General features: G+C 33.2%; 1 protein-coding gene across 15 annotated transcripts in view; it reads right to left on the bottom strand.

The window, feature by feature from the left end:
* Positions 1-6,018: 6,018 nt before the first annotated feature.
* Positions 6,019-22,670, bottom strand: part of CNOT2 (CCR4-NOT transcription complex subunit 2) — a 109,463-nt gene continuing 92,811 nt past the window's right edge. For all 15 annotated transcript variants that reach the window (XM_074007407.1, XM_015431197.3, XM_074007411.1 and 12 more), the window contains 7 exons: positions 22,388-22,508; positions 22,130-22,286; positions 18,808-18,869; positions 18,669-18,718; positions 16,783-16,883; positions 14,690-14,834; positions 6,019-7,166 (listed from right to left, as the gene is read on the bottom strand). In XM_074007407.1, coding sequence (XP_073863508.1) covers positions 7,080-7,166; positions 14,690-14,834; positions 16,783-16,883; positions 18,669-18,718; positions 18,808-18,869; positions 22,130-22,286; positions 22,388-22,508 — 723 coding nt within the window. In that variant the 3' untranslated portion in view covers positions 6,019-7,079. The remainder of the gene's footprint in view (positions 7,167-14,689; positions 14,835-16,782; positions 16,884-18,668; positions 18,719-18,807; positions 18,870-22,129; positions 22,287-22,387; positions 22,509-22,670) is intronic.

The following is a 22,670-nucleotide window of genomic DNA, read 5'->3' as shown; positions in this document are numbered from 1 at the left end:
ACCCGGGAGGCAGAGCTTGCAGTGAGCCGAGATTGCGCCACTGCATTCCAGCCTGGGCAACACAGCGAGACTCAGTCTCAAAAAACGCAAAAAACAAACAAAAAGAATAAAGCCTTACAAATGACTCTACCTCAGATATGAGAAGACAGCCATTTGTCCCTCCTAAGCCTTTTGTTATGCGCATCTTCCAGTTTCTTCAGATTCTCTTTGGATATGATTTAGGAAACTAAGGTTTTACCCTTAGTCCAAAATGCTAAGAATGGTAAGTCAAAGTTGGAAAGGATGCCCCACTTTAACATTTGAAAGTCTGAACTTTGCTTTTCCATGATATCCAATTTACAAACACTCCTAGGATAACGGATTTTGTTTTTCAATTACAGTGTCATTGCAAATGTAGAGAGAATTTAGATTCATAAGTGATATACAAGTCAACTAATATTCAAATTTTAGACCTATATTAAATCATTTAGATTGAACTGAAAAAAAATTACACAAAACTTTAGATAAAAAAGGGAAATCTGGAAATAACTTTTTGAGCAGAGGAGTAACATGACTTGCATTTTTTAAAACTGAGATATAACTCATGCAATGGAGAGCATGTTATATTTGAAGAATATTAACCACTTGAAGACAATAAATTAAAACATTAAAAATAAACAAATATATCTTTCTCTTAAAAGAGGAAATATTTAACAACTCAAAGACAGCCCATTTTTCATGCACTGTTACATATGGTAATTAAAACTCCATCTTAAAATAAATGTTCAGTATGTAACAGATTTAAAGGTAGCTTTGAAACATTCTGGCTGCCCCAAATCTTTATTTTTATACATAAGAAGATGAAACTATTTATATCATTCCCTCATGTAATGTTTTCTCATTCAGATGTATAATTTTGAAGAATAAATGTTTAATTTAAAATAGTTTTCTCATTATAAATATCAAGAGGCCTGATTCTAAAAAGAATCAAGCAGACTCAGCGATTTGTGGACATCATACCACCCTTGAAATTTGAAGCATTTCTTCCAAAATGTTTGAAGAACTCATGTATTATCATCAAAATTATCTTCATTATGCACTAGGAAATAGTTTGGTCTGGAAGAAAAAAGCATTTATTGTAAATTTTAAAAGTAAATTATGTGGTCAAAATGTCACTTAGGCCAAAAATAAATGCAAATCACAAAAACATTACATTTCAGGAAACACATACAAATTAGAGACCAGCTCGGATTGATAGTAAAGATTTGTTTTCCTCAGCTAATGCCCCCAATTATTGTCTAAAAGAACTAACACTTTTGGTATAAAGCCAGTTTTATTTCATCTTCTCTAAGAAAAATGTCAAAACATTTTTGTGGTATGGTATGGCTTTCAGGCCTAGAAATGAAAAGTAAGATAAATCTCAAAAAGAATGAAAAATTGGCTTTGCTATGTAGAAGATAATTTAACTGAAGTATTTTAGCTCATGTCAACTGGTTATCATATGCTATTTGACTATGCAATAATCTGGATTTTCAAGATAGGGAATTATGACAATTATGACCTTGTGAATTTTGACACTTTCAAGAAGTCATTTAAATAATTGAGGGAAAACTGTATAATAAACATGGAAATGACTAGCTTTTTAAAAAGCCTTAAAAATCTTGAGTTCTTATGATAAAGAGACATGTCACTAATATCTTGTCACAGTGTTTATACAACTGTTTAACTGTATTTAAAAAACCTTCAATTAATGCACATGTAACTGATAATGCATGTAATTCCCATTACCAGTTTTTATACATACAAACTGAAGAGGAAATCTTAAGATCAGCAGAAATATTCCCAGGAAATAACTGAGATAAAAGCACTTTTGCTGTTTTGTATTTATGTATGGATTCAACTTTCCTCTTGTTTTGCTAACAAATACTATTGTAGTAACATGGTTTCTGCCCTAGAACACTGGATGTTATAGGAAAAAGTAAATGAATGCCCCTGATACACAGGGATTACAAGATTTTGTGGGATTTCATCAGAAATTTAAGATTTTATTCTACTTAGTACTTGTACACAGGAGATTGCACACTAATGCAACGTACGTACAATTTCAGACTAAACATTTACGACAAAACTTAAAAACTGTTTTTCCTCTTTCAAATGTAGGACTAAAATATACACATAAATAAATCTGGTGAATACACACACATATATATGATTACTATTTGTTGTGCTTTTTTAATGTTTCACATTCCTATTCCTAACATCAAAAGAAAGCAACTCTACAGGTAAGTTCGATTAAAGTTGCCTTTTGTAATTTTTTTGATTTAAATTTCTTTCCAAAGATACAGCAGTGATTTTAAGTATACCTTATCCATGATTCACAGAACAGCATATTCTTATGTACTTAAAGGTCAATGCTTTAATTATATACCTTTTAGCCCTGATGACATCATAGTCTCCAACTTCAAATCAAGAAAAGGGTATCAGCCCCTTAAAGAGCTGAAGAGAGGCCTGGAAGTAATCACATTCGACTTTTTATTTAAAAAGGCAGTCCTGTCAATTGAGTCATTCAGTTTCTGTTTGCACATTGACTGAACCTTTACTTCATGAAGCAGCTAGTACTGTGTAGCACCTTCATATTGAAAAAGTCTGTTTCATTCAACTTCTCCCTATTGGTTTGAGACTTGCTGTGTTCCAGTTCTTCCTGTGTTCGATGACAACTGTCATGCCTCCCCTTAGTATTTTTTAGTTGTCTCTTCTCCAAGCCCTACATCTCACCAATTCTAAGGTGCATGTTCTTTCCTCACATAATAGAAACACTTTGTAATTGGTGGCTTGTCATAGTTGGAGCTTTTTTTTTCTTAGTGGTACATAAAATGGTGTACCTTACAATTGATGGCAATTAGATTTCTGAAATACAGTAATTATCTCACTTACTTTAACACTTTTTCCATGAGCCACCGGAACATTAAGACATTCAACTCCTTACCTTATGCACAGAACACTGTCCAGCTTGTCTCTCCTAGGTTATGTTCTATGAGGTTAAATTTAATGTTTTACAAAACAACTGATTTGAAAATCTTAATTAACTCAGTTACTTTTTAATATTGCACTGAAATCTATTATTTGTCCTACTTCTTCTCTTCCAGTCACAAGAATGAGCTTAACTGCCTTTCATTGACAGCTCTTGAATTTGATACCTGAAGACAAATATCATGTTTCCAAAATTTTATTCCTATTTGTTGTTTTGTGTACTTAAAATCTACTCTAAAATGGGAATACTAAATTTCACCTCTTGATGCTATTCTTCAAACAAGATACAACAATGTATATAAAAACACACAGCATTTGCTGGGCAGCTAGAAGGCATGCTACTTCTCCCTCCCCTTCTCCTTCCCCAGGCATGGTAGCTCTTATAATACGGCATTCAAACAGAACGTGACATTTCAGATGCGTGATTACTTCCGGTACAGTGGGCTTCCTATCTTTTCCTGAGTGCTATATTTTCCTTAATGTAGCTTAAGATTACATTAGTATTTTTGGCAACAGGATCACAGTTCTTATTGATCTATATATGAACCACTCAAATCATTATGATATATTCCACCATCCTTTATTAAGAACCAAAGTGCAAAACTAAGTAATTTTCTTGATTGAATGTATCTTGATTCAACTCTACACACCAAACTCCTGGGTTAGATTTAGGTCCCAATTTTAACCTTCAATGTGTTTATTTGCTTCATCTTCCACATCTGTCACGTATTCATGGTATAATCAAAGTCACTGGTAATGCCAGTGGCAAGGAGACAACCTTGTGACCTGCCATTAGGATCCAACTTTTAGAAAGTAAAGGCATCTCAATGTCTGGCTTAGTTCATTCTCCAGAGACTATCTTAATGGAACCTAGTAGATATTTCTAGATCTTATTAACTACATAGACAAACCATGGTTAACATATTATACAATCCTGTTTCCACACACACGTTTAGGTTTTCAGCAACTTTTTGCAAAATTGAGCTATTAAATCTAAGTTAAATGCCATGTATTTTATGAGCAATGGATGTACCAAAGTGGAAGATCTATGGCTTGTGAATAGAAAAGGATTTATCAACCAGAGAGGCTATAGACTGGAAAAATTTGAAAGATTTAAAAGTTATTGAAAATGCTTAAAAAGATTTTTGTGAAAATGAAATTATAGCAAATGATAATTGAGTAAACTATCTCAAAGCCCAATGCTTTAAATTATACACTTTATTTTCAAATTGAAATATCAACTTTTATCATTCGATCAACTATTTATCAAGCACCTGCTTTGTCCCAATTTCAGTGTCAAAAAGAAACAGACTAGTTAAGTGGCTGGCTTTATATATACTTTAAGAATTTAGATAAACTTTCAGTTCTTAATATGTATTATATATAAGGAAAACTATTTGTGAAGTCTCTGAAAATAGAGCTTTAGCATATAAATTATAGTACCACTTAAAGAATTATATTTGAAACCAAATAAAGGATTTCCCTTTACAATTAAATACCTTTTATTCCCAGAAAGCCAATCATAGTTTAATCTAAAAAATTTATTTAACATAGTGTACACATCTATTTCACTAATTATATAGGAGGAAATTAACAGAATTAAAGCTTTGAAAGAAAATGTGAAATATAATTAGTTGGGGTCAGTACATGTATAACCACAAGTTATAAAATCAAGGAGTATTATAACTGTTATATTTAAAAAGTTTAAAGTAGTATTTTAAATATTTCAAATAGAGTAATTTGTATTTTGAAGTCCATAGCATGGTAATTTGATATTAACAAGTTAAAAAAAGTTGGCTAACATGCAAGAGTTTCTTCATTTTGGTAATTCAGGATAAAAATAACTCAGAAAAATGGAAAAGTGTGCATTTAAAACTCTGTATATGGCAGTTAACAAAAAAAGAGAAAAAAGATTAGAGTCAAGACAACAAACCACTTGATATGAGCTATCTTACTTTTCTGAGTCATTCATCAGTACCAGTCATGATCACGCTTCAGTTGAGACTTCAATCTATATTGTTGTTTATATTCATCAGAATAAAGATCCCCTTCCACATTTTTCTTCCTACTTGTTTTTTGTGGTTATGTAGGAAAAGTTACATTTTATTTTACAAAGTGAATTACTAGGAAAAAATCTACTCTTTTTTTTTTTAGACTCATTTATATGTTTTGACTCTGGTTTATGTCAAATTAGGTATGGTGTTCTGTGAAGGTTTCTGTACAATAGATAAAATGATAATTACATAGTGCTATCTTACTGAGGAGATGCTTTGGTTTAATTCTGAAAGACAGAAAATCCTGTTTTTTTAAATGTTTCTCATATCTCAAAATGCATAGAAAAAGGTAAATTTTAAGCCACTTTATATTCCTGGTACACAAACACAACAATGTTATAAATGTTTCATTTTCTAAAGATTTGGTTAATGCCAACAGACTTTTATTCTTCATAGAAAAATAGGTTAAAAATGAAAATTTAAAGGATCAAAACTCATTGCCTTTTTTCTACTCTCTAGTTCTGCTTTTGGTAGCTTCAATCTTCAGAGTTTTTAAATGCAGTATTTGTATATAGATGGGAAAAGAATCCATTAACTTGTAAATATGAGGTATCTAGGCCAGCAAACTGAAGGTAAAGTCTACCCATTCCCACCTTATGGCTTACCTTAATTTGCACATTACTTCTTAGAGATAAATTTAAAGGTCTATCAATAAATTTCTAATAAATTTTTCACAGAAGTACTTTGGTTGGGTTCCAAGAGTATTTAGAATGTTTTATTTCTAATGCTGCCACAATCCATTTAAAAAAATAGTTTTCTCTTATTAATACTGTCTACATTTTTAACCTACAAGTGAAATGGTTCACTACATTTCCATTAAATTACTTGTTTGAAGCTGAAAAAGACATTTGAGTCACACCATTCAGTTTGATATCTGTAAAACTTCAGTTTGTTTCCTCTATTTTTCATGTTCAAGAAATAATTTCGCAATTTCAAATCAAAGCCAACACTGCAGTGAGGAGAGCTTTTCTACTTTATTACAAAGAGAAGAAGCCTTTATGTGGTCAGAAAATACAAGATTGATCTTTTTTTCTCTTCCTATGAAACGCTGCTGTTCAAACAGCCAGAGTGAATTGTCTCAGTTCACTTCTTTAAGTCCCATCACATTCACTTGGGTATGGATGTCCTTGGCTGCTGAAAATCTGGCCCTTTTAGTGCACAGGGCGACAAAGTCCCCTGACCAGCAGTTCCAGAATGTCCCATTTTCATATATTGCATCCATGCACACCTCCTAAAAATGAGGTACAGCAGGGCAAACATTTTCCAAAATAGATGTCATATATATAATATATACACATTCGTACATACATACCTTTATTCATGTGATGTCCAAAAATTTAAAAAAAATGTACACATTTATTACAAAATCGTAACAAAGACTGGACAGTGTTTTGCTCATTCTGGAAAGATGAAGCTCAGTAATAACACAACCCTGGAAAACCATCCAGAGATTGTGGCAATATCTTTCTTCTAAACAGTCAGATATTCTTGCATTAAGCTTGGCGAAACTGCCTTTCAAAAACAGAAGGGGAAGTAAAATGAAGGAAGCAGACCTTGCTCATCTTTCCAAATGAAATACGAGAAGGATCCTCACATAAAAATGCACAAACATTTGTTATTTTATTACCAATAGTGCTACAATGAACAATGCAAAATTTGTGGTCTAATTTTGTTGAGTCTTTTGTGGGTTTTCTTTTTTACATTTTAGAAACTATGGTAAACTTCTGTCAGTGTATTTGCTTGTCTTTACAGACTCAAGTCTGTCTGCTGGCAAAAAAAGGAAATAAATGAAAAAATTCAGACCCTGCTCAAACTAGAGAAAAACAAATTACAAATTTAGTTGTTGGGCAGCACATAATTAGTAAGGCAGGACCTCAAATGGTGACCCTTTGCGTAAGCCAATTGCCAGATCCTCAAGGAATTAAAACCAGGGTGCCTGAGCCACATCAGTTCTGCAGTTATGTTGAGTATTGTGCTGAGACAGCCATACCCCAAGAAAAGGGAAGTCTTTTTTTTTTAGAAGGCTTGCTGAGCAGGGTTGTAGTTGAAGGTGGATGGCAGGTGAGGCCGTTCTTCTAATTTGTCATATTCCAGATGGAACTCCTATAAAAACAAATTCAAGAATTTAGATATCTTCCCCTTTTCATCTTATTGTCAAAATATATTTACTATACACATAAATAAAATACCCAATATATATGAATCAACATCAACACAGATATACCAACTCTTTTTCCTGTACATAAAATACAGCTTGAAGAAAAATAATGTGCTGTAGTTTCCAACCGATGAGTACAAAAATACAGACAGGCTCTCTGTGTGTAAGTCAAGAGACTACTAATGGAACATTTGACACTGAAATGTTGTGTACTGTTTTTAACTTAAAAAAAGAGGGGGGCAATTACTATATCTCTAAATCACTGGACATTACAGGATATTTAAAATAACGCCCCCTTCAATGAAGTATAAAAACTTAACGATTTATTTTGTCCATGAAAAAAGTTTAGAAATAATTTTCCAATTTGTCTTAATTATATTTATATTAAAAAATAAGCAGGGCCAGGTGAGGTGGCTCACGTTTGTAATCCCAGCACTCTGGGAGGCTGAGGCGGGCGGATCACGAGGTCAAGAGATCGAGACCATCCTCGCCAATCAACATGGTGAAACCCCGTCTGTACTAAAAATACAAAAACTAGCTGGGCGTACTGGTGCACGCCTGTAGTCCCAGCTACTCAGAAGGCTGAGGCAGGATAATCGCTTGAACCCGGGAGGTGGAGGTTGCAGTGAGCTGAGATTGCGCCACTGCACTCCAGCCCAGATGATAGAGCGAGACTCCATCTCAAAAATAAAATAAAATAAATTAAATTAAAAAAAAAGCAAACACATAAAATTATTCTAACCTCATTAAAATCTGGGGAAAACAACGAACTTAAAACTCACACATCGCTAGATTTTCATTTCACAAATCCAAAACCCTGACTCAAATATAAATCAACTGCCACCAAAAACTAGACAATGGTTCTGCTGTAGGAACATTTGAAGACTAACTAGATACCAGGTCATTTTAATCGAACTTTCAAAATACTATATTAACTTCATGAGTTTTAACATTTAAGAATGGTGAAATTAATTTCTTCATACTTCCCACCCAAGATCAAGATAGAGACGCAGAATAGCTATGTATATTAGAAAAAAAATGCAAACAACAAAAAATACCTCTGCAACCCCAAAAAGCAAGACGCTCTAAAAGCCTCTTACCAATTCTACAATCTGAATCAGCACAAATTACTGCACAATTCAACTTAAAGAATTATGAAGCTTAATATGTATTATGTATTAAAGATTAAGCCAACAAGTGACATTAGCTACCATGGGTTAACATATTTTACCTTATCTGTCTGGTTTCAAACTGATTCCATGATGAGTATTTCCATTATTAAATTGAAATGAAAACCTAGACTATAATGATCAAATTTTAAGATGGAACACCAAGTATTTAAAATTTAAAGATATTACATTTAAATAAATTTAAAGATATTATAGACCTAACAGCAGAATTTATTGAAAGCCTAATATGTGCTAAAATTAGAGACACAGCTAATTTTATTCTAATCTTTATAATAATTCTTTAAAGCAGATATCATTATTTTCATTTTGTGCCTGAAGAAAATGAGGCTTACAAGTAACTTGGCCAAGTCATACAGTAAGTGACACACATAGCATTAGGATCCAGACCCATGTGACAAAAAGCCTGTGTCTTTTGTAGTGTAACACATCATTTTTAATAGTTTCAGTCCAAGATCCAAAACATTCATTTACTTCATTACACGGCAATCCAGATATGCTGGAAAAATTCAGTCCCCTTCTCTCTTGGTATAAGGTGAAGAAAAAGGAAAAAAAAAAAAAAAAAATTCAGTCTCCTGACAGAAGTTTATAAAGAAGGTACACCTTGGTGACTTTAGCCTGAAAAGACTGACTTCATGTGACTGGTACAGTAATTAAGGCACAGAGGTTATCTGCTTATCAGTAAAAATTAGCAAACACCAGAATCACCACCACAACCACAACATCCTGCCCTAATGCACTGTGTAGCTACTACTCTCCCTCTCCCAGCCCTAGCTAGGAATTAAAATAATCTTATTGCTTGGTTCAAGTTGAGTATCTGAATTCGTGAAGAAGAAAATTTATTCTTATTATTCTTCTGAAATTAAAATTGGCATTTTTGTTTTCAAAATGTGCAGTTACAGGGAAAAAAAGTCTAATTGTAACTTCCACAATGTGTAAGTTACACTGAATAAGTTAACCAAAATTTTTCACATTGGTGAACTACAATGTATTACTAGGAATTCAAACTAGATTAACTTTATCAATGTACATTTTCCCCTAGAAAAATACAGTTTAAACATAAGGAGCATAAATAATTTTGATATAATTTTAAAAAATCTTCAAAGACTCTAGTGTATCAGAGATTTAGAAATTATATAGGTCAAATTTTGCCTTCCAAATTTTAAAATCTTGTTTTCCACGTATTTTTATTCTTCTTGAAATACATAAAAGTTACTTTAACTTGATTACTGGTAACGTCATTTACATGTTTATGTTATACACACACACACACACACACACACTACACACATGCACATCCTCCTACATTCTGTAGGATCAAGTGTCTATCTACTTTGTATACTACTACCTACAACTTGGAATAGTGCCAAGCCCATAGCAGGTGTGTAATTAACATATGATGAATTAATAAACACAAGCTTTCTTTGTTTTAGAAACAAAACATTTAATTTTTCTAATATTATCGAATGATACATTAGAGGGTCTATTATCTATTTGCTTTTAGTGGAAAAAAAGGATTTCTATATTATAATACAATGATTGCAAAGGCTAGAAAGAGTTTCAAATACTTTTTAGACAACTTTTTAATACCTTAGTTCTTCTATTAATAAAATTAGGTTATGTATTCTCCAAACATTACTTGTTCAATTCAAGCAAAACTGAATGCAATGGATTCATATAGTCAAATATTATAAAAACATTAATGTAATCACTGATCTACTTATGTAGAGAAACATACACCGCAGAAGTGTTTTCTCAAATTCTCATGAAATGTTAGCTTTCTCTTACCTACATGTTGAGTATCTCTTATCTGAGATTTTGCTTATTCTGGGAACAGAACTGTTTGGAATTTTGGAATATTTATACATATAAAATGAGATATCTTGGGGATGGGACCCAAGTCTAAACATGAAATTAATTTGTTTTATATATACTTTATTCACATAGCCCGAGGGCAATTTTATACAATGTTACTAATATTTTGTGCATAAAATGAGGTTTGTTTACACTGTACACTGAACCATCAGAAAGCAAAGGTGTAGGGTATGGAATTTTCCACTTGTGACACCATGTTAGTGTTCAGAAGTTACAGATTTTGGAGTATTCAGGTTTTAGATTTTTGAATCAGAATGCTAAACCTGCATAATAAATCCACATTAACTTAAATTTTACGAAGTAGCATACTATCTTAAATACAGTTATTAGAAATAATCTTTGAAGAAAAGTATGTATTACTAAAGTATAAGGACGTACTAATATGTAACAGTGAAATTAATGAAAAATCACATTTATATCAGACTGACATAAAAAATCTTAATTGTTAGAAATTCCGATAGATCTACGAGGTCAAATTAGGCCAAAAGAATTCTTAAATTTTAAGTCTTTGAGAAAGCTACTAATAATAAGGCAGCCTCTATCACCTAAAAATTCACTGTAGAAGAAATTATTTAAAAAAAATTATGCATGAAGATTATATATACTATCTGAATTACTGCAAATTTAAAATTAGTGAAATATAAGTAATTCCAGCAAAATGACACAGGAGAACATGGCCTGCTAAAAAGTTATGAGTATCTAAAAGGAAAGAATAAGCAAAATACAATGTTAAATTAAAAAAAAAAATAGAGATAGGATCTGGCTTTGTCACCTAGGCTGGAGTATAGTGATGCAATCACAGCTCACTGCAACCTTGAGCTCCTGGGCTCAAGCAATCCTCCCACCTCAGCCTCCCAAGTAGCTAGGACTATAGGAGCACACTACCACACCTGGCTATGTTTCTCTCTCTCTCTCTCTTTTTTGTAGAGACAGAGTCTTGCTATGTTGCCCAGTCTGATCGTGAACTCCCGGCCTCAAGTGATGGTCCTGCCTCATTCTCCCAAAGTGCTGGCATTACAGGCATGAGCCACCATGCCCACCCAATATCAACATTTTAATGTATATATTATTGATTTACAGGAAATTCTGTAAATAAATAATGGATTGGATTCTAGAACTCAGGGTCACAAAATTTTTAGAGGATAAGAAATACTTCTGGTTTAGATTATCTATTCCCTTAATAAATATTACAATTACCTGAAAATAGTAAGTGATTTGGGGAAAATGCTCATACAAAATATTATGAATGGACATAAAGTATTATGAACAGACTCCAGGATTATGGTGTAGAGCAGTTCAGTACCTTTCAAGAACACCATATCAGCTATTATTAAAATATTAATTCATACTGTAGGCTTCTTACAATGAATTGAGGTTATTTAATATACATTCTTTAACTGTGAATAGTAAGGCACACCCACTTTACAGATGGGGACTCAAGTTAATTTGGACATGACATATTAATGGATTTTCTATAATTTGATGAAGGCTGTTAATAAATATACTCACGAACAGGTCCCAGATTTCTTAATTCTTAATCAATATTCTGGGAAAGCACTGAACACATCCTTTAAAAAAATTTTTGAAAAATCTATTCTGTGAATATAATGTAACTTCAAAATTTTAAGTGCATGAATTTGTATTTTAATATAACCAAGAGTGAGCTGCTTATTAATATCTTAGTACCAACAATTCTGCCTGTTTTCATTACTATGAAAATAATTTTAAAGCATGTCGTGCAAGGGACCAACAAACTATTACCTTGAAAGAGATTTCTGAGGGAGTAACTTGATGATATTATTTCTCACATTTTTCACAGTTAAAACATTTAAAAAGACAAAAGCTTAATTGTACATGAGATAGATAAAACTGAGCTAAATTATGTTTTATATATAATGTATATAAAATATGTAAATCCATTTAGATAGATATAATTTTCTTTAAAATGACATTAACCTGATTGAGGAATTGCTTTTGCGGGAAATTAAAGGGGTCCTACATTAATGTTAACATTGTTTTCTAATTTATTTAACTTTATGAGAACTTAATTCTGGAAAGCTGACTTTCTCACAAGATATATGTGTGATTTCCTCACACATATATTTAACTAAAATTTAACTAAAATTAGGTAGCTGTTTACTGCAAATATCCACCCCTTTTTACATATGTAAGTTTGGAATAATTTACAATAATATTGAGCAAAAATGTTCCAATTGAATGGAGAAAACTTCAGTTATTTCCTAATAAATTTTTTTTCTTCTTCCAAAGATGTTTTTGACTCCTGTAGCATCACCTAATCCACAGGTTCTTTAAATATAGTTCTGGACCAGGACCAGCATGTCATCACTGGTGTCACTTAGGAGCTTGTTAGAAATGCATTTCTCAGGCCTCACCCACAGACTCACTAATCATAAACGATGGAGGTATGGTCCAGAAATTTGTATTTTAACAAGTTTTCCAGGTAATTCTGATACAAGCTATAGTCTGAGAACCAATGACTTAACCTAATTAACAATCAGCTCTAATTTTTTCATCCTTGCAAGAACAGTAGCTACAATCACGATGATAAAAACAATAGCAGTAAACTTCTACAACTACCAAGATGTATCAGATACCCAACATGTGCCAAGCACTGTACTCAGTATGTGTGTGTGTATATAAATATATATGAAATTTCATTTAATCTTCATAAAAACTTAGAGCAAAATCTCACCTCAATTTTACAAAAGAGGAAACAGGCATGAAAAAGAAAATTGTAGAAGGTCAAAGCATAAATAACAGCAACAGGAGTTAAATTCAAATCCATGATATAAAGGCTATAGCTTTCTACTATATACTATATATCTTAAAAAGCAGGTAACATATGATATCTCAGGCACTATTTTTAATTAATGTGATTATTTAACTAAAAGGTTAACTCATAAATATGCTTTTTGAAAACACAATATTCACATAAATTGGAACTGTTAGAATAATTCAAATATAAAATACAGTATGTGGACGTGGTCTGAGAAGTAATGACATTTACTACTGAGACACATCTGAAAAAAAAATGAAAGATTTAATTTCTTATGTGGATCTTATTTGGTGTTGTCTGTTAGGGGACATCTGTTTTTATTTCTTTTTTTGATTTGTTTTTTTTTGAGACAGAGTCTCACTCTGTCACCCAGGCAGTGGTGTGAACTCGGTTCACTGCAAGCTCCACCTCCCGGGTTCACACCATTCTTCTGCCTCAGCCTCCTGAGTAGCTGGGACTACAGGCAGCCTCCACCATGTCCAGCTGATTTTTTTTGTATTTTCAGTAGAGACGGAGTTTCACCATGTTAGCCAGGATGGTCTTGATCTCCTGACCTCGTGATCCACCCGCCTCAGCCTCCCAAAGTGCTGGGATTACAGGTGTGAGCCACCGCGCCCGGCCTTTTTTTGAGTTTTACATGAACTCTTGGGATGTAAAAATTTTTGTGATAAATTATCTCTGGTAAGCATCTTACATTGTCTTCTTAAAATGTTTTACCTTTTTAAATAATAATTTTAGTAAAGCAGATTCAAACCTACAAACAAAAAAACAAATCGACAACTAAAAAATTGTCCAAAGAACTGTCAGAAACATTTTTCTTCTGTTTAAATTTATTTAAAACAAACAAATTTAACTCTTTAATTTATAGTCCTAAGAATCATTGATGGAAAATGTATCAGAAAAATCATGGAGTTGTGAAATCAGATAATGTGGGTTATATTCTCTACTAGGCAGACTAAATAAACACAAGGTACTAAATAAACACAAATATGAAACATGAATTGACACTGATGAAAATTTTGCACATGGGACAGTTAGAAAGGTGTTTAAGTGAGGAAAAGTTGCAAAACCAAAATAAAATAATCAACATTTCTCCATAGCTGATTTCTCCCCAATATTTAGCAAAACAGTCACAGAAATAGTCATGGTTAACTTTAAGCCTGTAATTTTCTTTCTTAAAATTACTCGCAAATAAACATTCAGATGTATTTCCTGCAATTAGTCCAAGTGTAAAAAGCCTGTTTATATACTGCTTTTAGAAAAATCTCATCCTTGCTTAAAGTTGCAAAAATATAAAAATATATGACTGGGGTTGCAACAGAGTATCTTTATTTTACAATGCAGTAGATACAAAAAATATTTCGAATGTTACCAAGGCTTGTGTAAAATTACAAAATCTCTTACCAAATTCAATAATGGAACTATCAGTGAAATGAACTGTTTTGGGACACTCTTCTAAGAGTGTCAAGCCAAGGAGATGGAGCGAAAGAGTTGGCAAATATGTGGCACATTATTGGAATTGGATGTATTGGTACTTACAAACAGATAAAAGAGGATGCTTCTTTTTTCAAGTTTAGATTTATACATTTGCACATGGAAAAAAATATACCTTAGCTACTTTCCTCCAGTTAAGACAGTCAAAGAAGTAATATGTTCCCCTCTCATAGGTATTGGTTTTCATTGTTGGCTCCATGCCTGGTGCCCTGGTAATCCATACTCGTTCTTCTTTGTGGTATCTCCAATCACGGTTAAAACTTCAATTTTTAAAAGAAAAGATAATTAACTTTTTCCTGTGGCTTACATCAAACATGTTCTACATTTTGTAAAGCTTTCCTCAGGGGAAAAAAAAAATTACACATAAAATAAATAAATATGAATGCTTCCTACTCATTTATTATGTTATTAAATACAACCCTATTGAAATACAGAAAAATTATTTCTTAATTTGTCCAGAAGGCACACTAATTAATACACACACCTTTATTTAACTAAAACTTTTTATACAAACAAGGATTTTAAAAGTTTTATAAGCAATGTGATAAAAGCATAGGCAGACCAAATAAAGACACAATGTTACAAAACTTCACTCCTTTCTTGCTCTTCTTAACACTCAAAAGAAATTGAGGTATCTCCAACTAGTCGCATTATTTGATAAGAAACTAAATACAAAGTATATCTGAATTAACTATGTAAATTCCATAATTTTTTAAGTAACTTGAAAATAGAGTATTTTGAAAAATTATACTGAATATATTTAATTCAAATTTTAGATTCTAAATTCTCAAAACCTAAGAGAAAATCCATTACAATTCATACAAGAGTCAATGAGAATTTACACTACTTGTAAACTGAGGAAGTAGCATCCAAAGGAGGTAATGTCTCACAAAATAAACCTCCATGTAAAGAAATGCTTTCCTACCAACATAATGAGGTAGTTTTTAAGACATAAATATGAAAACAGAACTGCCAGTGATAGATGAATGAGTGCCTGAATGTATTTATTTACTCATGAACAATGAAAAGGAACAAGTAATAATCTCTATTCTCACAAAAACGAAGGAAAAACATAAAGGAAAAAACCTCTCAGTTGTGAAATGAAACAATTCATTATCAACATAGTGAATTTTATACTTTACACTATTTGATCGAAAGCCATTTATAGAAATGTTATTAGAAATGCTATGAAATACTTAAATTTGAGAAAAGTTCTCCCAATCATAAGGTCATAAATAATTACTAATAATTTACAGTAAACATGATAAACAGAATTGTCTATTGATAACAAAATGTGTTACCAACTATATGTATGAGTAACGACAGAAAACTTATTTTTAGAGCATCAGGTAAATACAGAACTGCTCAGGGAAAAAGTTATCAATGAACCAATTTCTTTACATTAATATTTGTTTATATTGGCCAATAGGCTGCTGATAATGAAAATGTGTACTTTATTTAATCAGCACTTCAAAACATACAACAAATATGCAGTGCCTTGCTTATAAGTAATAATGTTTATGAAATGATGAAATTCAATATCTAATTATTTATACATATGGTTCCACAAGGAGTAAAAACTATAGTCTTGAATCATATCGTATAACTCACATGTTTACAAAAATTAGATTCACCAAACCCATGAGTTATGTCAATTCTATGTTCTTACAAATCTGGCATTTATTAATTATTTTTAGAGACAGGGTCTTGCACCATCAGCCACACTAGAAAGAGTGCAATGGCACAATCACAGCTCACTGAAACCTCAAACTCCTGGGCTCAAGCAATCCTCCTGTTGTAGCCTCCCAAGTAGCTAGGATTATATAGATGTGTGCCACCACACCTCGCTAATATTTTTCTTTATTTTTTGTAGAGATGTGGTCTTGCTATGCTGCCCAGGCTGTCCCTAACTTCTGGCCTCAAGTGATCTGTCCACCTCAGCCTCCCAAAGTGCTGGGATTACAAGTGTGAGCCACTGCACCTAGCTTCAGCATTAAGTTTGAAATTCTTTTTATGTATATAGATTATGAAGCCATGGTAAGATATGGTTTTAATCTAAATTAAATTCACTTTAATGAATGTAAAAATAAATTTCTTGATGGAGAAATAGTTCCATTTAAAGATAGCCATCATCACTTAAAGAAAGACGTTTTCGGCATAGTCAAGATCCACTATAATACAAAAGTGATTAAAATACTTTGAACATACAGCTCCACTGCTGCTAAAAGTTGTAATACGTCTCCTCCATTCATGTAATAGAGATAGAAGAGAAGGTCTTCACCATATCGGCCAAGTTTTATCGCAGCCAGCTGAAAAAGAAAAATAACTTATTCTGAAATATAAAACAAATCTGCAAATCCTAACATGTAGTTGCTATTACTGAAGTAAAAATGGAGAGATAAACAGAAACTCCCCACTTTGTAGTTGATAACTGTTATTACATGATTACACAGATAGGTAGTTATGACTCTAAAAGGCAATTTCCTCATTTAAATGACTCAAGTCATTTAAACAATTATTTCTGATACATCTATTTGATATGCTGATTGGAAGAAAAGCTCAATAAAAACTTCCAAGCAAGATCCACTACAAGGATTTAATACCCAATGGGGAAATGATGCTAACAATAGCATTGTGCTCAGAGATCTAGGACTTGTATTCAAGTCCTGGTTTTATTATTCATTAATATGACGGTGTCCTAGTTATTTAACATCTCTTAGCTTTACTTGTCAAATGTGGACAATGACACCTATGAGGGTTACTAAGAAAGTAAATAAAATGAGTGAAGGTGTATGAAAGCACCTTGTAGAGTACCAAATATATAGAAGGCTTATAAAAAATGTTAACTGAATCTATATCTGACAGTGATTCACAAGTCAGTTGTATGCTTCCAGCAAATCACAGATGATGAATACAAAACCCAGAAAGAAATGACTTTTTAGTTTGTTTAAATAGATGCCTGAAAGATAACTGCTTTACATTTCTCTCCACAAGGTAGAAACATAACCGCCTACCAAGAAATGTTCACATTTAAATAAACCTTAAAAGTGTACCAAAACAACATTTTTACCTTGTTATTTGATCCTGTATCTAAATACTTATTTGGCTATTACAGATTATCTGAATGTAATTTTTCTCTCCATTCATGCTATCCCTATTCAGGCAGCAGCCCCCACGTGACAAATTCTCCTAAATTAGTATTTCTCGAATTGGCAATAAGAAAAGGTTCTGGAACGCTTAGGTAACTGGAGCAAAAGAGCTCTATAGTGGGGGTGAGAGCAAATCACACAATCCACAAATAGAAAATAGGAGACCTCTCCATCTCATACTTCTTGCCTTCCATCTACTGAAGTATTAAAAGACATTGAGAAAGGTATCCCTTTTACTTGCCTGGTCACAACATCAACATCCACTTGACCACAGAACTGTAAGGCACCCTCATAATGCTGTCATATATATATATACATACACATACATATTTATACACAAATATATAACAAAAATGTATTATTTTTTCACTAAATTGTTGTTTCCCAAGGCTAAAATGTAGATATCATTGTGAATTTTTTTGGTAATAGAAACACTCAGTTCTAAAGCAAAAAGTGCCACCATTTTCTTAGATTGAAAAAAGAGAGATTAAGCTGTAATTTGTTGTTAATAATTACTTTAGAATTAGAATTTTAGGTGATTTAAAAAAATGGAAATGAAAAAATACAGAGAAAAGTCAAGGTCATAAATAGTTTTTAAAGATACAGATCATCTCATTAAAAACACTGTATCTGTAATACTTGTAAAGAAAATCTTTTTACTGCTAAGATCATAAAATAAGATTATCAGAAGGAAATTTATCAAATGTTCCAATCTAGTTTATTCCCACCAACTGTGGTTATGGTTGTAACCTGTTGTTAAATATAAGAATTTTTATTTTTTACCAGTCCTAACATTTACCATTTAACAAGTTAACATGGACATATGAAAGCATATCCCTGAGACCATTACTAATTATTTCAAAAATAGTATGCTGCCTGAACTGAAAAACACGTGAAAAATAGATAAATTCGTGCTGACTGAGTAGAATAATAAACTACACTCACCTTATCCCTAATGTGAATGTTCGTTAAGTACTCAGATGGAACATGGAAGTCTGGATAATAAAATGAAAAAAGCCTTATTAACTGATTCTCAGTTGTAAATTTCTTTTTAAAAGGCCTAAACACAAATAGATTCTCCTACCTATGTCTTGAGGTCGACAAGGTGAAGATGCCCAGGGTGATGCAAATTTGGGGTAGAGATTTCTGAATAAGGAGGAAAAGAAAACATTTTGAAATCCAAAGCAGAAAAACAGATTTCTAATTTTATTTCAGGAAAAACAAAGACTCCAAATGTAAAATGACCATCTTTACTTCTAATTCCCTTACTTGGGTTTACCGACTTATACAGAAGCAGACGAAGAATGCGTGTGTGTGTGTGTGGGGGGGAGGTGTGTGTGTGTGTGTAAAATATGATAAGACTCCTTCCCTCAGTATTCTTGCAACACAGTATAAATAACACAACATATCACAATATACAAAACATATGATTAAAAATTTTCTACTTTTACTTGACTTCAACTCAAGATGCTTTAAATTCTTTGATACCATGCTCCCAATTTAAATTACTTTCCCACTTATTTATGTGGCAAGAAGAAAAATGAGTAACTATTTGTAAAAGTTTAAATTCATCAAATATTTACTGAGTGCCTATTATATGCCTGGCACTGTTCCAGGAGCTTATGACACGTCAGTGAACAAAACAAGATCACTGACAACATGAAACTTACTTTCTGGTTGAGGAATGGTGGATTGGAGGGAGGCAAACAAAAATCAATTAACATAATAAATAAACAACGGCCCATGTTAGAGGGAACTGGGAGGGGAGACTGGACAGATAATTATTAAATAGGGTGGTCAATTAGGTTTCATTAAGGTGGTCAGATCTGAAGATTTGAAGGCTATGAGGGAGATAATCATATTAATTATCTGGCAGAAGACTCTTCTAGTCTGAGGGAACTGCTAAAGCAACTAAGGCAGGGACATGACTGACATGTCTGAGATACAAGGTGGCCAGCGAAGCTGGAATACAGTGAACAAAGGGAAAAGCTGTTGAGGTGGGGTTAGGGGACAAACAACAATCATGTAAGACCTTGTAGGCCTGTAAAGATTTGGGGTTTCTGGTCAGGTGCAGTGGCTCACACCTTAATTCCAACACTTTGGAAGGCCAAGATGGGCAGATCACTTGAAGTGAGGAATTTGAGACCAGCCTAGCCAACATGGTGAAACCCTGTCTCTACTAAAAATACAGAAATTAACTGGGCATGGTGGCACATGCCTGTAATCCCAGCTACTCAGGAGGCTGAGGCAGGAGAATCGCTTGGACCTGGGAGGCAGAGGTTGTAGTAAGCCAAGATAGAATCACTGCACTCCAGCCTGGGCAACAAGAGCAAGACCCTGTCTCAAAAAAAAAAAAAAAAAGATTTGGGGTTTTTAATCATAATGAAACCACAAACTCTTTCTGGGTGTTGAGCAGAGGAGTAATTTATTTAAAAAGGACTCTCTTGGCTGTTATATGAAGAGATTGTATGAGAAGGGGGATAAGGACAATCAGGGACCCCCAGGGACTGGCTAATGGAGTATTCAGGCAAGAGAGAATGATTCAAACAAGGGTGGTAGCAGTTAAAAAGTAGTGAACTTTGGTCAGATTCTGTATATATTTTGGCAAAAGCCTGATTATGGGGTATAAAAGAAAGAGGAGTTAAGAATAATGTCAAGCTTCTGGAAGTACAGAGTTACCACTGACTGAGATTGGAAAGGCTGTAGACAGAGTAAGTTGGGGGGTGATAATTCAAGAAATATTTAATTAGCAATTGAATGTAGAAATCTCACACTCAGAAGTATGGAATGGAAACATATGTTTGGGATTCCTTAATATATATGGTATTTAAAACAATAAGACTAGAAAAGACCATCAAGGATCTAAATGCAGAGAAGAGGAATGACACAAAGAGGTCAAGAAGAAAAGGAGGAGGTACCAGCAAAGGAAATTGAAAAAGACCAACCAGTGAGGATGATGTAAAAAATGGTGCTCTCAAATTCAAGGATGAGAATGTGTATTAAGGAGCAAGAGTTCCTCCAAGTGATCACTGAATTTAATAACATAGAGGTCATTTGGTGACCTGAATAAAAGCAGCTTTAGTGAAGTGGCAGGGACAAAATCCTGACTGAAATGGGCTTACCAGAGAATGGAGAAGACCAAGTTGGAGGAATTGAGATGATTCTTTGAAAAGTTTTGCTTCAAAGGGAAACAAAGAAATGGGAAAGTAACTTACAGAGGAGATTGGATCAAAGGAAGATTTTAAGATGAGAGAAGTAACAATGTATTTCTATGTTGATGAAAATGACCCAACAAAGTGTGAAAATCTGTTGTTAAGTAGAACGCATGGGTCAATTGCAGTAATAGGGTGGAAGACAAGAATAACGTAGATGTAGATGGCTGTAGGTAGTCAGATTTGGTGGCTAGATTGTGCTAAATGTGCTCTTCTAATTGCTTCCAACTTTCTTAGGACAGTAAAAGTAAAAAGCAAGGTCATCATTTGATAGTAAGAACAAGGAGAAAAGGTATTAGGGGTGTGCAGAAGTGTATGTAATTGCGTAAGAGAGAAAAGAGTAAATGGACTAAGCATGCAAGGTATAATTATCCCTGGTAGAATTAAGAGCCTACTTTTGAGGTTCCTGGGTACGAAAATAAAGGAAGCCCAGGCAGTGATACCATGTGTTTTTCTCTAGCAGGGCTCAGTAGCACAGGTCAGGAATGAAATAGGCAGAAACAACCAGTACTGTAGCTTTGGCCATGCAAGTATAACAACATGAGAAAACGGCAAAGTAGTCACGGGATATGTAAATGAACAATTACGACTGACCACAGAATTTCATGGGTAAGAAGGGAGTTGATTACAGAGGAAGAGAGACAGGGATATGGAAGAACAGTTAAAACACAGAAGAATCAATAGATTGAAGGCCCCGGTGGAGTGAAATGATTACAGGAATTACAGTACCAGAAGAAGATAACTAGAAAATAGAAAGTGGAAATCGGAAAGCATGTGAGCACAGATTTTAAAATTGAGAGACTGCAGTTACTAACAATGACTAGGTCAAAGGGATAACTAAAGGAGTGGCTGAAGTATACTACAGGACAAAAATTCCTGGAGGAAAGAAATTCAAGGAGCTGAGATTTCAGGATTGTGGAAGGTGTGTGTATATATATACACATACATACACACACACATATACATACTTGCACATGCACACACATGCACACACACAGACATATAAAATGCCAAATTATAAAAGGAATACTGCAGAGTGCCAGTGATCTAAGAGCTAATATGCAAGCGAATGACCCAGAGAAAAAACAGATTACAATGAGTAGCAGTAGGTGAGACAATTTGATGACATGATATTAAAAACTGGAAGTCTGAAGAGGTATTATATACAGACATGAAAAAACAGAAAAAACTTACTCAGGAGAGTTCAGATTGAGGCCTAATGTTGTTAAGTCACTTCCTAATGCAAGATGTACCATTCCTGGGTCTGTCTCTGCTGCCCTGATAAATGTTAACAGGCCAATCATTCCAAATTGGTCCGTCACCATCCCTTGAGGAATGTTAGTAACCCGACCTGGGTAGAAAAAACACAGTTGCTTTTATTTTCAAGGAAAAGTTAAAAAAAAAAAAAAAAGCATTCTATAACATCTTTGACATAGATTTCTAGAGTCCCACCATCAGGTAACACCTGGATCCCTTTTTTCTGCTGGTTATTATTTTGTGTTGTTGAACTTTTATCTCCAGGGAATTTGGGTCCATCTGTACTTGAAGTTGTCTTGCCAGATGTATTCAAATTCTAGCATGAAAAAAATTAAATGTGACATTAAAATTTGTTAAGTATACAAAAAAGTTCACATATTAATACCTTGCTATTCATTCTTTATTATATTTAAATTGGTAGTAAATTATTACCTGTTTTTCAAGTTCTATAGAAAATTGTTTCCATCATTGTTCCATG

Source organism: Macaca fascicularis, chromosome 11 (genome assembly GCF_037993035.2).
Source record: "Macaca fascicularis isolate 582-1 chromosome 11, T2T-MFA8v1.1".
Classification (NCBI taxonomy): Eukaryota; Metazoa; Chordata; class Mammalia; order Primates; family Cercopithecidae; genus Macaca; species Macaca fascicularis.
This window is presented reverse-complemented; position numbering and strand designations above follow the sequence as displayed.